General features: G+C 30.0%; 1 protein-coding gene across 1 annotated transcript; it reads left to right on the top strand.

The window, feature by feature from the left end:
- The first annotated feature begins 10,371 nt into the window (after positions 1-10,371).
- Positions 10,372-13,710, top strand: LOC145618243 (aquaporin TIP1-2-like). The gene is made up of 2 exons (XM_081673017.1): positions 10,372-10,848; positions 13,033-13,710. The coding sequence occupies exons 1-2, from the start codon at positions 10,465-10,467 to the stop codon at positions 13,411-13,413; spliced, it is 765 nt and encodes a 254-aa protein (XP_081529143.1). The 5' UTR covers positions 10,372-10,464; the 3' UTR covers positions 13,414-13,710.
- The last annotated feature ends 903 nt before the right edge of the window (positions 13,711-14,613 follow it).

The following is a 14,613-nucleotide window of genomic DNA, read 5'->3' as shown; positions in this document are numbered from 1 at the left end:
AGTGTAATGATTTACATCCTTTTTCTTTTAATAAATTAATAAGTATTGCAATTGTACTTTTAGGAATTAAACAAAAAGTAGTAGTTCACTTGTATGATGTAGATTACTGATGATGATGTAGAATATAAAGGGTATTTTAAGGTTTAAGGATAACATACAATATATAAACTTAATTGTTTACAAAAAATGATCTGTTTAAACATGATTATCTTGTATAATTCTGTGTTAGTTAGAGTTTGCCAAATGCAAAGATTCCTTTTTTTTCTTTGTCAACGAGCTAGGCTGGACGTGGGTGAATGATCATCAACTTATTTCCTAATCAATCATGTACTCATGAACAATCTCTATGTCTTTCTCTCATATACTCCATGTAGATATCTCACTCGTATAATTGATAGAATTTAACGGATCATTTGATAGGCGGTAATAAATAGATAAAATGAGAATGAATCTATTTTGTATACAGCTATGTATGCATGACAATGCAAGTCATGTATATGTATCAATGTATGGATCGAGACCTATGGTAATGCTATTTCACATCAAGTGTCTTATTTTATTTTGTTGAGCTCATGAGCAAACCCACATATAAGTGAAAGTATTGTCCCACATTAAAAGAGAAATATTAGGATGTGCATCCCACATTGAAGATAATGAAAAAAGTCGTGTCCACTTTATAAGGCTAATTAAGGGGCTACTCCCCTCATTGCCATTATGGTTTTAAGGTGGAATCTCCTTAGTCGCGCGAAATGGACATTTCTGACTGGTGTAGCCTAGGCCCGTTTATCATGGTATCAAAGCCTAGGTTGGATTGGGTTGGTATCAAAGCCCACTTTTTGTATAATTTTTCTTCAAATAAATTAATTAAGAATTAGATGAAGAAAAACAGCAAAACAATAAGAAGTGACTAGAATTTGGATGGATAAAATTTACCAATTAAGTTAAAAGTGAGTATCCTGTTATAGGAATTGTGTGTTTTGTATGTACTTTTGTTTAAAATCTTTAAATTGCTCAAATGATGTACATGCTATGAAAGGGAAATCTGTATCCTCTCATTTGAAATGAATTATTGCAAATTGTACAAAAATGGCTTGTATTTTGTAAGAAACTTTATGCTTTGTTAGACACAATTTAATGAAGTTGAGTATTCAATGTACGTGCTAAGAAAATAAATTAATAAATTGGATTGTACTATTAGCTATGAAAAATACAATTACGTAATATACATGAGAATTTATGGTTGTGCACATGTTTAAATTTTATGGTTGGCCCTAGCATGGAGCCATGGACGATGAACCGAACATGAGAGATCTCAACTATCTCACGTGTTTGCGCCAATTACAGAAAGAAGAGTGAGTGATTGCTAGTTGCGATCATAGATATTTTCTGACAATTTTTCATGCATACTACGAATATATTAATTATTAATTAAGTTTTTAATAATAAGTTTTTTCAAGATGTTTGGAGAGTCATAATTTTTAAATACAGGTGATGAGAATTGATCCCAAAATCTCGGACTGGACCTGAGAGGAAAACTCTAAACAATTGAACAAACTCTTACTCTAAGTTAATAAGTTATTGTTACTGTTTGTGAATATCATTAATTATATTAATGCACATTTTAAAACTTAAATATCATTTATTATATAATACTCTTAGGGCCTGTTTATATTTACTTAATTTCAGTTCAGTTCAGTTCAGCTCCAATCAGTTCAATTCAGTTCAGTTCGGCTCTAATCAGTTCAGTTCAGCTCTTAATTTCCCTCTCACATAAAATATTCATTTTAACTCAATTCAGTTCAGTTCCAATCAGTTCAGTTCAGTTCAGTTCAGCTCAGTTCAGTAAATATGAACATACCCTTAATTATTAACTTAAAGGTATAAAATATTGGTTCACGTTTACATTTACTAATGATTAATTTGAAGAAATATCTTGCAATTTCTAAAATATTCAAGCAACTAGATAACCATTGGAGCATGTACAATATAATTGCCAAATTCATCAAATTACCATTGTTTTGGACTTCTGTGCATAATTTTTCAATTCACTTTAGTTAAGTTCGTTTCTATTCAGTTCTATTATTATTATTATTATTATTATTATTATTATTATTATTATTATTATTATTATTATTATTATATCTCAAAAACAAAAGTCATACAACCTACAATAAATTAGTGGGAAGCCGAGATACAATCTGGGCCCCCACTCCTCTAGCTATACCAAATCCTACCCTAGTGAAGATATGAGCTGCAGCACGAGCCTCAATGTCTTGCGTCGTCGAGAACCTCTGAATCCGCTTCAGTAACGCAACAGCCTCCTTTTCTAATTCCCCAAGCGAAGAAAAGGAGAAGGGAATGAAACCATATCCAATCGCCTGACATCGAGCTTCATACTTAACCCGCTTCCGATGAGCAGCATCAGCCACAACCCGCCCAGGAATAAAGTCAGATAGCCCTGACTGTGTCAAAGGAGAAGACCCTGTCAAATCAACACAGACATCGCGACCACGATACCATGAATAAAGTAACACATCCGTAGGTCTGAGGGCCTCGTCGTTCTCTCCAGCCAACCCAATGTCAAAAACCTACATATTTAATCGATTTACAAGAAATTGGTGGGGAGCTGAGATACAATCTGGGCCCCCACCCCTCTAGCTATAGCGAACCCGATCCTGCTGAAGATGTAAGCAGCTGCACGAGCACCAATATCCTGAGCCTTAGCGAACGCCTGAACCCGCTTCAGCAACGCAATAGCATCCTTATCTAATTCCCCCAACGAAGAAAAGGAGAAAGGAAGAAAACCATAGCCAATAGCCCTGCAACACGTCCAATACTTGTCCCGCTTCCGCTGAGCCGCCGCCGACACAACACGACCAGGAACGAAGTCAGACAACCCCGATTGTGTCAAAGGTGAAGACCTCGTTAAGTCAACACATACATCAAGGCCTCTATCCCAGGAATAAAGCAACACATCTGCTGGTCGAAGAGCCCCGTCGTTCCTTCCAGTCAACCCAACGTTAACCTCTTTACGAGCAGAAATCCCAGACCGAAAACAAATATCAACAAGGGTGTCACGAACAATGTTGTGCCGATGTTTAATACCCACCATCCCAGCAAAAGACACTGCATGATCCCCATAAATATCCCCATCAAAAACCCTTGAGCAAGCAGAAATTATTATTATTATTATTATTATTATTATTATTATTATTATTATTATTATTATTATTATTATTATTATTATTATTATTATTCAGGTGATCATTTTAGTTTAGTTCAGTTCATTACAGTGTTAGTCTAAAAGAATGTGAATAAATTATATACTTTGTATATTATACCGAATTACCAAGGGTATCTCTAAGGTCCAAAACAATTTATACTTTAAAGGGAACGAAGTAGCATAAAAATTCATGTGGCATATTAAGCTAAAATAATTAGCTAACTATTGGCGTTACTTCAAAAGTAAACTTTACATTATGCTTGTCAAAAAAACTTTATATATATACCGAGATGAATTTAATAAAACCCCACATTTACGAGTATCTTCAACGTACAAGCAAGATAATTAGTGTGCTCACAAGGTGCACGTTAGCAAGAAAATAATATAAGTTGTAGCATACATAACAGTAGTACAGTACATAAATTTATATGATTCAACAATTAATATGACCGATATTGATTGATGTTAATTGACAAAATTTTGAGTATAACTCAATCTAATAACTATAACTAGATCTTGTACAAAATTCAAAATGAAATTCTCCTCGGACAAATATAACCGGAACCGACTAAATTTGTTGCCACCCATTCGATTGAAAATATGGGGGAAACGAAACTATGCGGCGGGAAAAGACTTGAATGTTTTTTGTATTATTGTTGGTTTATTAACATGAATTATGGAGTACTTGAAAATATGTTGGGGCTTTTAAATATAAAAAAAATTCCCTTTTTCCCCAATTATGGCCCACCATGGCCACCAATGCCCACCCAAAAATATAAAAAGTTGTTATATAATTACATGAATTTTTATTCATTTATTGATTTCTTTTTTTTTTTTTTTTTTTTTTTTTTTTTTTTTTGGTGTGTAATTAGAAAAGAGGGTGGGGTTGGGGGATTGAGGGTGTGAAATCATGAAGATCAATAATACTCCTTATCCAGCTTGTACATGTGTCACTTCATAATGGCATCTCTATCCAAAATTGGGACCCAACCTTAAAAAAAAATAATAAATAAATAAATAAATAATGCTTAATAATATTGTATGAAACTTAGGTCTTGTTCTTTTCACCTTATTTTTGATGAACAAAAATAATTTTTACTAAATTGAAATAAATTATATTAAATTGAAATTATTTTTATTAATTTTCTATAATTCTCTGTTCATGTCACCTTATAATTTCAATTAAAAAAAAAATCCAGTCCAGTAAAACTAATTTCACTTTAGTAAAAATAAGTTGGGTTTAGTAAACATTAGTAACATTAAAGAATAAATACAATAGAGAATTAGTAAAAAAAAATATTTTCAGTTCCATATTTTTAATTCGGTTTAGAAAAAGTAATTCAATTCAATAAATATATTTCAGTTAAGCATAAATATTTGAATTTTACAAATATAAGGTGAATTGAATATGGCCTATTTTTACTTAACTAAAACTATTTTTATTGAATTGAAATTATATTTGTTGAACTTAAATTTTTTCATGTACTAATGAATTAATTTCACTAAAATGAACTTATCTTTTCTAAACTGAAATTATTTTTATTGAAACTCTATTATTTTCTTCTTTAAAAATACTTATTTTTACAAAATACTGAATTGAAAATATTTTTATAGAACTAATCAAAATTATTTTTATTAAATATTTATTTTTAAAGGCAAAGTAAACAATGCATTATATTTTTTCTTTAAAGTTGATGCTAATTTTTAACGAATTATAATTATTTGGAGTAAACTGAAATTATCTTTACTACATATTATTTTTAAGGTGAATAGTATAGGACATTATAACTCGCGGTTCTAAATTGATTTTATTATTTGGAAACTTAAGAGGTTTAATGCAAAATAAAATCTACGCTTGTTTCAAAATAAATACCCTAGTTTGATTGGACAAGTATACCATTGTTAAATTTATATTATTGTATCTATAAATAAAAAAATTACAAAAAATTAATTTTCCAAAATTATATATTGAGACTATTCCAACAAGTACTTGCATGATTCTATTTGTCCTTATGTATAAATTACTTAAATTTGTCAAAGTGTAATACGTAAATATGTTTTAACAAATCACACGTGTATAGTAGTAATATTGATAATACTTTTGAAATGGGTGGAATATTGATTTAGGCATTAACAATTTTTCATTTTTAACTTTAAAACATAGTCATTACTTATTAGGCACAAAATGACCCGAAAGCCCGCTAATTTCACTCCACAATAATAGGTTTGGGTACAAACTTTTAGGATGAAATTAGGATTGATCCGATTCGAACTTTTGTCCAAATGGGTCAACATTTTTTTACCAAAGTTTGGTCCGGTCAATGATCACCTCTACTCTATTATATAAAAAATCATGTAAATAAAAAGTAGGGAAATTCTCAATGGAAGCCATACACAATTGTGGATTCTCAATGGTAGCCAAATTTTTTCAATAATCTCCTAAATAGCATTAGTATTAATATTTTTCTCTATTATAGATATACTAGATAAAGCCCGTGCGATGCACGGTTCGATCTATTTTTTTTTTTTTAAAAATATTTTTCATATTTATGTGATTACATTTGTTATTTTATTAGTTGTACGTAATATATCATTTTCTCCGTATTTGTTTTGAAATATTAGATAAAATTCCTAATCTCAAAAAATAATATTTCGTATTTAATTAATGTAACCATTAAAATCTCATTGGTAAATTATACTTATGTGGCACTTGAATTATTTGTTGGATATAACTATAATTTATAATCCTACGTGGCACGTTAACTAATCTTATATTAGGTGGCATAATCCTATTGTAGCGTTTTAAAAATATTAATCCTATGTGGCGCTCTAATAATTTTTTAAAAATAAAAATCCTACGTGGCGCTCTAAAATATCGAGAAAAAACTCCCCATTATATATATATACTAGATGTAAGCCCGTGCGATGCACGGTTTTTAAATATTTCATTTTTGTATATTTTTTTTTGTAATTTCTTAATATTGTTTGTTTTTATTTTCTATTCTATTATTTTAACATTAATTTAAGGTAAAATATTTTGTTATGTTTTGAATTATTCTTATTCAAATTTTACGTATATAAAACTTGAATTTATAAATTGAAATAAATATTATCTCATTCATCGGATAGTTAGATAAAATCATTAAATCAAAATATATTTTTTAATTTCTAATTATTTGTTAATATAAATCCTAATGTAAATGATAATATAAAAGATAATTTTTGTTTTATTTTTCATTATTAAAATCTTAAATTACTATTTTTTTGTTTTCAATTCTCAAATTTCATTTGTTAATTTTTTCTTAATGGCAACTGAAAATTTAAATTCTAAATTAATATATAAATCTAATTTTTCATTGGTCAAAATATTACTTTTGCTTATGTGGCGTGCGATGCACGCATTTTTATATACATTTTGTATATATCTTTTTGGTGATCTCTTCATTTTTCTTGCATTATAGGTTTTAAAATTTTGTATGAAAATATCATATCATCATATATTTACTTAAAACCATTAACATCAAATGATAATTTATATTTTTTAAATATCAAAATATAATTTTTAGTGTTTTAAATAATATAAATGTTAATATCTAAAGATAATTTTTAGTTTTGTAACAAATAAAATGATAAAACTTAGTGTTCTTAAACAATTAAAATTCTAATAAATTACTATTCGTCGTTTTTACCTATGTGGCAAAAATTTAAAATTTCATTCGTCACTTTTGTTTAGGTGGCGAGTGATTTTTTTAATTCTAAAATAAAATAGAAATCTAATTTTTAATTGGTCGAAAATATACCTTTTCTTATGTGGCGCTCCCAATACTCTCCAAAAATGCCTACTTTATTTATATATTAGATATTAGATTAGATTTACGTAAATCCGCCCAAATTAACCTAAAATCAATAACCATAGTTAGCTAAATTTCCCTCCTAAACTGTAAACACAATTTTCCTCCTAATATACTGGGCTATGTGAAGTTTATTGAAAATTCTGTCCAAGATCTATAATTTCCCACATAACTTCACAAGAAACTCTTTTGAAAAGTCATTAAAAAAAATGGGTAGCTAAGCAATGAATGTTTACAAAGTTTCCGGAGCTCCATATACACCTATTATTTAAAGTGAAATTATAAACCTCCGTTGATAGCTATAATTAAGGATACACGGACACTCAATTCATAAGTTAAAAATTGAAGAACAGGACATATCATATAAGCCAATGTTGAAATTAAGATTACATCCTATTTCATTTTGATTTACATTCTAAAGAGAAGATTTTGCACAATAAATCATGATATTAATTGAATAAAAAACAGGGAAAGCAAGCTTTTAATCCATTAAATTTGGGGAAAAAAACTGAAAAATCAGGGTAAAGTTGGGATGAATTACTATGCCAGTGTTACAATTTAGCATGCACCTTTGGCAGATTTTAATTAATGGTTTTAATTTTCAATCAGTTGAGCGTTCTTGCAATTCAATGTAGAAGAGTTTCGAACATCTTCACTGAATGATTAGTGAGGGTAATTGGGTTTGCATTTACTCGATTAAAATGGGGTAACTTAGTATATTACAACTTTATTTAACTATGGTTAATGATTTTAGTTTAATTTGGTCAGATTTACTTACATATAGCTATATTAGAGACTAATTAGAATACTAATGCTATTTAGGAGAATATTGAAAATAGTTGGCTACCATGCATTGAGAATCCGCAATTGTATATAGTTACCATTGAGAATTTCCCTAAAAAGTAAACGAGACAAATATTTGAAAACGAAGGGAATTAAAATAATCAAAAGTCTTAAAAAATTATGACATAATAGTTTAATACTTCCTCCAATTTTAAATGTTTGTCCCATTTGGAATCTTCAGCAATTCCATGAAAAATAGATGCTAGCATTTTTATGATTTTTTGTAACTCAACACATAGTTAGGGTAATTTTAGACTCATTTCAATTTTAAGTTTTCAAATATATTGTAATATAAAGCTTGACACATGGGTTTTTTTTTTATTAAATTTTTTTTTTGTTTTTTTTAACAACATTCACAAACAATTGTTTTCGTTTTAATAATAACCTTAACAGTTTTTTTTTTATTTAATTTTTTTTTTACCAGCTACATTTTTTCAAAACACTAAAACTTCCCACCAGATTAACCAATCACTCTAAAGTGACATCAAACAAGGGGCCCACTAACAACCTTTCGTCATTTTTCCCTTTCTTTTATTCCTTCTTCTCGCTATTTCACTCTTTCTTCTACATTTCATCTCTTGCATGTATGTACGAAGAGATTCCAGTGGAAATGGAACCCATTACTTTGACAGTTTATATATACTTCAAAATATAGTCACATGGACTCTTGTTGGTCTATTTGATCTCTTAATTTTTTGTTTTCAAATATGCATAATTTAAAATTTAATGTAATACGTAGCTAGAGACATTTAGAATACATTGTCACATTGAAAATTGAGTAGATAACAAATAAAATGAGAAAAACATTTGAAAATGGAGGTACCTTTTATGAGTTTTATCTTTGCTTGTATAGATTTAAAAACCTCGAATGGACTTTAACTTAATAAATCTTGCAAGGATTGATCTACTACAGCTCAAAATTGAGGAGCTCGATTGCTTAGGGTTTAAATCTACCTCTTAACCATCTTCATTGAACGATACTTGAAAGGGAGGTTTGAGGAGGGTTTAGGCTAATACCAATGTCATGTCATGCAATTTTTTGTGTTTAAAACCGGAGTATGAATGAGGGATATATATATGCTGAGAGAACGCAAAAGTTAGGGTTTAAGCGACTGCAATATGAGCTTAGCACATCTGCCCTTTTCCCAGTCTACATACTAATTAATCCACGTTGGCATTTGAGTGTACCCATCTAGGTATGAGCATAGTATGTAGAGTTTAAAGTTGATTTAGATTCAATGTGGATAGCTTTAGGCTCATGTGAAGGCCGGGTTTTGTCGGGATTTTAAGTCGTGTCGCCAATAGACAAGATTGATCTGAGGTAATTAGGGCAAAGACCGGGTAAAGTGATTTTTAAGGGTTTAATCAGAAGGATTTTTGGACAAATTTGGGTCGATTAAAATTTTTTAGGTTTGATATTTACAAGCTAAGGTTTGTGATATTTCTTTAATTAACCTCTTTCAAATTCGAACTGAACCAAATGAGTTGGGTACTAATTCAATCGATCATTGGATATATTTAGGTGACATGATTATTTTTCTACCCAATTACATTTTGATAAATATAAAAGAAACTTGATAATCAATTTTTATAGAGTGAGGTAGTAATATGAAATATACTCATAAATCAATTAAAATCAGTCTAATCAATCAACACATATAACTTCAATAGACAAAGTTCAATTGCAATCAATTAAAATCAATTTAAACTGTAATAATAATTACTTTTCATTAGGAACCAGGTGAAATGAAAATCAACCTTACTATTAATCATGGACAACATTAACTAATCCTATAATGAAAATTTTTGATAGACATATGAACTTTCAGCGTGTTTTGTGTGCGGTTGGCTACATCGTGTCACCGCTTGTAAAAGAACAAAGTAAGCCTTTAACACCGACTGAGTAACCCATATAGTACTAACCGAGTAACTCCTATAACACTGAGTAATTAACACATGTAACATTAATTGAGCAACCTCTATGACACTGAGTGAGTCAACCCTTTAACACTGATTGTGTATGAGTAATCTCTATTAAACTAACAAAGTAACCCCATAATAATTAGTCAGCAACATTTAAAAGTTGGTTATAGAATATAAAGCCAAATACAATTTGTTATAATGGCAAAAAAATTGTGGCCGGTCCTATCGAAATTAAGAAAAATAATGGCCGGTGAAAGACATATTCTAGAATTTTCTTCCAATATCCGATTTATTAACCAATATTTCAACATCATACCATTTTCAAAAATAAAAAAATATTCTATATTTTACATAATGGATATATTTTACATAATGGACAGGCTGGCAAATGAGCTTACCCATCCCAAACATGCCAACATGGCAACATATCATTATTCCACCGGATAACCGGCTATCACCGGTTACACTACCAACCTATCTCCCTCACTCACCCTACATTACTCTACTATATAAAGTACGTGCTCCCATCTCTACTAAGAAGACACTAAACAAAAAAAAAGAGTGATCAAATTATTCATCACACCAATCTTTTTTCTTTTGAATTATTATTCTGAGATTAATAATATGCCGATTAGGAATATCTCCGTTGGAACCACCGATGAAGTCCGCCACCCCAACACCTTAAAGGCGGGGTTGTCGGAGTTCATCTCCACCCTTATCTTTGTTTTCGCCGGTAAAGGTTCTGGTATGGCTTTCGCCAAGCTTACCGCTGGAGCCGCTGCGACTCCAGCGGGGCTTGTGTCCGCTTCCATTGCCCATGCGTTTGCCCTTTTCGTTGCCGTGTCCGTCGGAGCTAACATCTCCGGTGGACATGTTAACCCTGCTGTGACTTTTGGTGCATTTATTGGTGGTAACATTTCTCTTCTTAATGGAATTGTTTACTGGATTGCTCAACTTGCTGGCTCCTCTGTTGCTTGCTTGTTGCTTAAGTTCGCCACTGGTGGCTTGGTATGTTATTTATTCATTTCTTTTTACCATTCTCGTTTTTTAATCGATTTGTTTTTTTTTCTTGATTGCAACATTTTAATTTTTACGCTTGATAATAATGTATTAGTTTTATCACGTTATTTTTATTTATTTATAATGAAATAATTTAGAAAATGAATTTTTTTGCATATATGTATACAAATTTTACCATGAGGGGATTTAGTGATTTACCGTGTCACATTTTTATCATTAAATTTTTTATAAGAAATTTTTTTGTAAGAAAGTACCTTTAATGTTGACATTTTTGAGAGAAAAGACTTTTTAAGTTTTTGTAAAATTCTTTAATAATTTAGGACCTAATTAAATTTTTGTTGTTGTTGATTAGAACCTTTTTTTTTAGATGTTCTTTAGTTATATTGGTAAAATATTTAAAAAGTGTTAATATGTTGTAATACGAAAGTATGTTAAGATTTATCTAAAAAGGTCCCACGTGTTTATGTTTTTTCCCATACTCTATACTATGTACAAAGTAAATCACAAAATGACGTTGTGAAGGAGGGTGTAAATTGTAAAAAATGCAAATGGTATTCCCTCCGTCCCTAAATTACATTCATACTTCTCTCTATTATGTGAGGAATAAATGCAAGAAGTAGGAATGTAATTTAAAGACGGAGGGAGTACAACAATTAGAGAGCACATGATACATAAGGAAACCAACATTAAAATTATTACTCCTTATTAGAATTTGGATAGATATCACAATAATTATTTTTGATTTATACTTGCAATTATTAATTTATTTAGAGTAAGAAGACAATTTCAGTTGTTTCCTTATTAAAACTAAATAGATATCACAATTAACCGATTTGGTAAAGAATTTGGATACATAGAAATACGAGATAATAGCGGATTTGCTTAATTAGCTACGATCTGACAGTCTGACATGACATGAATTTCAACAAAATAAAAACTAGAAAATTCTAAGAGAGGAAATGAATGAATCAACTTGTGAAATGTATGATAGGATCAAGTATCCACGTTTTATCTTGTTCTTGCCAAATTCTCTTAGTACCGCTTTTTTAGGTAAATGTTCTTTTGTAAAAGGATCTTTTATTTTAGGTCACAAATCAAACCTTATTTACTGCAGTGAGATTTTATACTTAATCGGCTATTTTTTCTTTATTTTTTTAACCTTATTATTACAGTTTTAAGGATAATAATGATAAAATTTGTCCGAAGATCATATTAATTAATTAAAAACAATGTTAAAGTTGTTTAAAATCATAAATCACAAAAGAAATATATTAATCAAATTAAATAAAAAGAGGCCACACAAAAACAATGACAATTTCTAAATTGTGTGGTTTAAATTCAATTATATGATAAACTATTGAGGAAAATGGTACAATGAAATGTTTAATTATAATTGAGGATAGTCGTAATCATTTTCATACACCACTTTTAATAATTGAGTGTCAAATAGAGACATCTAGAAAAAGCACGAGAGACTCGAGAGTAAAACAGGAGAATTTAGTACATACGAAAAATTATACAATTACTATCGGTAGCCCATTTTTTATTTAACTTTATTGACAAATCATACAAGTATTAATTAATTTTGTCCATTTATTTTTATTCTTATCCCTTAATAGTTATATAAACATTCTTATTAATTACAAGTACATCATAAGGATTCATAACTCTTTTTTAAAAGTCTAATAAAAAAATAATGAAATCAAGTCTATTAAAACTAATCAAATGCAATATCTTGTTTTGGAGGGAAGTAAAATCAAGATAATAAAAATAATGCCTCAACTTTTATTTTATCATTCATTGTACTTTTCAGCCTTATCTAACTCCAATAATTGTTATTGAATAAAAAAAACTCCAATAATTGTTGCAAGCCACTGTAGCCTGCAATGATTTCAATATTTTACAATATGTTCGTGGTTTGAAACTTTGAACTTCAATAACAAACTACTTCGGCTCAATAATGTGACCATGACAAGTTTTTTAGATAAAAAGATTCGGAAATTAGGAAGGTTTTCTCACACGACTGAAAGTTGGTATAAATTGTAACCTTTATGACTCGCAGATATATAATAAAATAACAGACTTAGTGAAATTTTGATATAGGTAATCTTATCGATCAATTAATAACCGAATGTACGTAAATTAACATGTTACATTTTAATATTTGTGTAGGAAACATCTGCCTTTGCTCTATCCGCAGACGTGACCGTATGGAACGCCCTAGTCTTTGAGATTGTGATGACCTTCGGGCTAGTGTACACCGTGTACGCCACCGCCGTCGACCCCAAGAAGGGTAACATTGGAATCATTGCTCCACTAGCCATTGGTCTCATTGTTGGTGCCAACATCCTAGCTGGTGGTGCATTCGACGGTGCCTCAATGAACCCCGCCGTGTCATTCGGCCCAGCCTTGGTCAGCTGGAGCTGGACCAACCACTGGGTGTACTGGGCCGGACCCCTCATCGGTGGTGGACTCGCCGGTCTTATCTACGAGTTCATCTTCATTGGAGGCCAAGAGGCTGCCCCTGCTGATTACCAGAGATTATCTGCTTAATTAAGTTGATTATGTGAATCAAATTAAAATTTGAAGATGGAACTTTGTTTTTTATCTTAGTTTTTTTTTAAGGGTATTTTGGTTGTTCTTGTATCATTTGAGAGTTTCAATTTGTAATGTGACAATTTTTCAAATCATGGTGGTAATTAATTTATATAATGTGGGTCGTCGTCTTTCATAATCGTCACTATCATATTATGAGATTCCTTTATATTTATTGAGTATATATATGTAGTGGATTTAATGGATAGTGAGGTTTTTGGAGGCTACTATTATGGATGTTCTATTTTTTTTTTTTTAAATTAAAGTCTTATTATCTTTTTCTTCTTCTCCTTCTTTTTATTTATTTATTTATAATTATTATTAAATTAATTGTATACCCTGTCATATCCACCAACTGTGGATTATATTATACTTTGTGGCTTTGGACATAATTGTGATTAATTAATCAATTTTAAATAATAACTGTATGATGTATTAGGTGATTCTAAAGATCGATGTATGCTTATTTGAATTACCTAAAAATAAAGATGAATGAAAATCAAAATGATTGTAAGTTGAAAATTAGTTGCGTTATGGTAGTTTTAATTATTAGATTCAATATACTTCAAGGTTTACTGTTAAGCCATAATGTGTGTATAGCTATTGGGCCGTGTACATATTCAAAGCCCTAATTTGATAGGTTGTATATATATATGTGTTTATATGTAATACGAAACTACACTATTCTATTCTCTCTAAACTCTCTATTATTGACATGGTATCGGAGCTAAACTCAATCTAAACCCTAAAAATCCTAAACTTTTTTTACACTAATCTCTATTCTCTAATCATCTCTATTGACTTACTCTAATCTCTGATTTCTATTGAACAATGGAGAATGAATCAAAGATTGATACTTCATCCCCCTTTTACCTATGTTCGGGTGATCAACCCGGAAATCTGATTTCTCATGTCATCTTGAAGGGTGACAATTATTTAGCATGGTCTCGTGCGATTACTCTATCCTTGAAATCTAGAAGAAAGTTATTATTGACATTTACTAAAACACTTAAAGGTGGAAATTCAATTAATGGGTGGGAATCCAAATAATTTGTGCATCTTAGCAGAGTGTGAAAGTCAAAAGTTGCTCTAATGTAAAACAAAAGTTATATACAGAAACTTTTTCTGTAAAACTGATTGTAAGTTGAAAATTAGTTG

Source organism: Chenopodium album, chromosome 26 (genome assembly GCF_948465745.1).
Source record: "Chenopodium album chromosome 26, dcCheAlbu1.1, whole genome shotgun sequence".
Taxonomy (NCBI): Eukaryota; Viridiplantae; Streptophyta; class Magnoliopsida; order Caryophyllales; family Amaranthaceae; genus Chenopodium; species Chenopodium album.
Note: the sequence above shows the minus strand (reverse complement) of the source record. Positions and strands in the feature narration are given on the sequence as shown.

What these genes read in the sequence shown, in the direction of transcription:
- LOC145618243 (XM_081673017.1), top strand. Translation starts at nt 10,465, where the DNA reads ATGCCGATTAGGAATATCTCCGTTGGAACCACCGATGAAGTCCGCCAC. An exon ending in AGTTCGCCACTGGTGGCTTG is followed by an intron (nt 10,849 to 13,032) that starts GTATGTTATTTA and finishes ATATTTGTGTAG; the next exon opens with GAAACATCTGCCTTTGCTCT.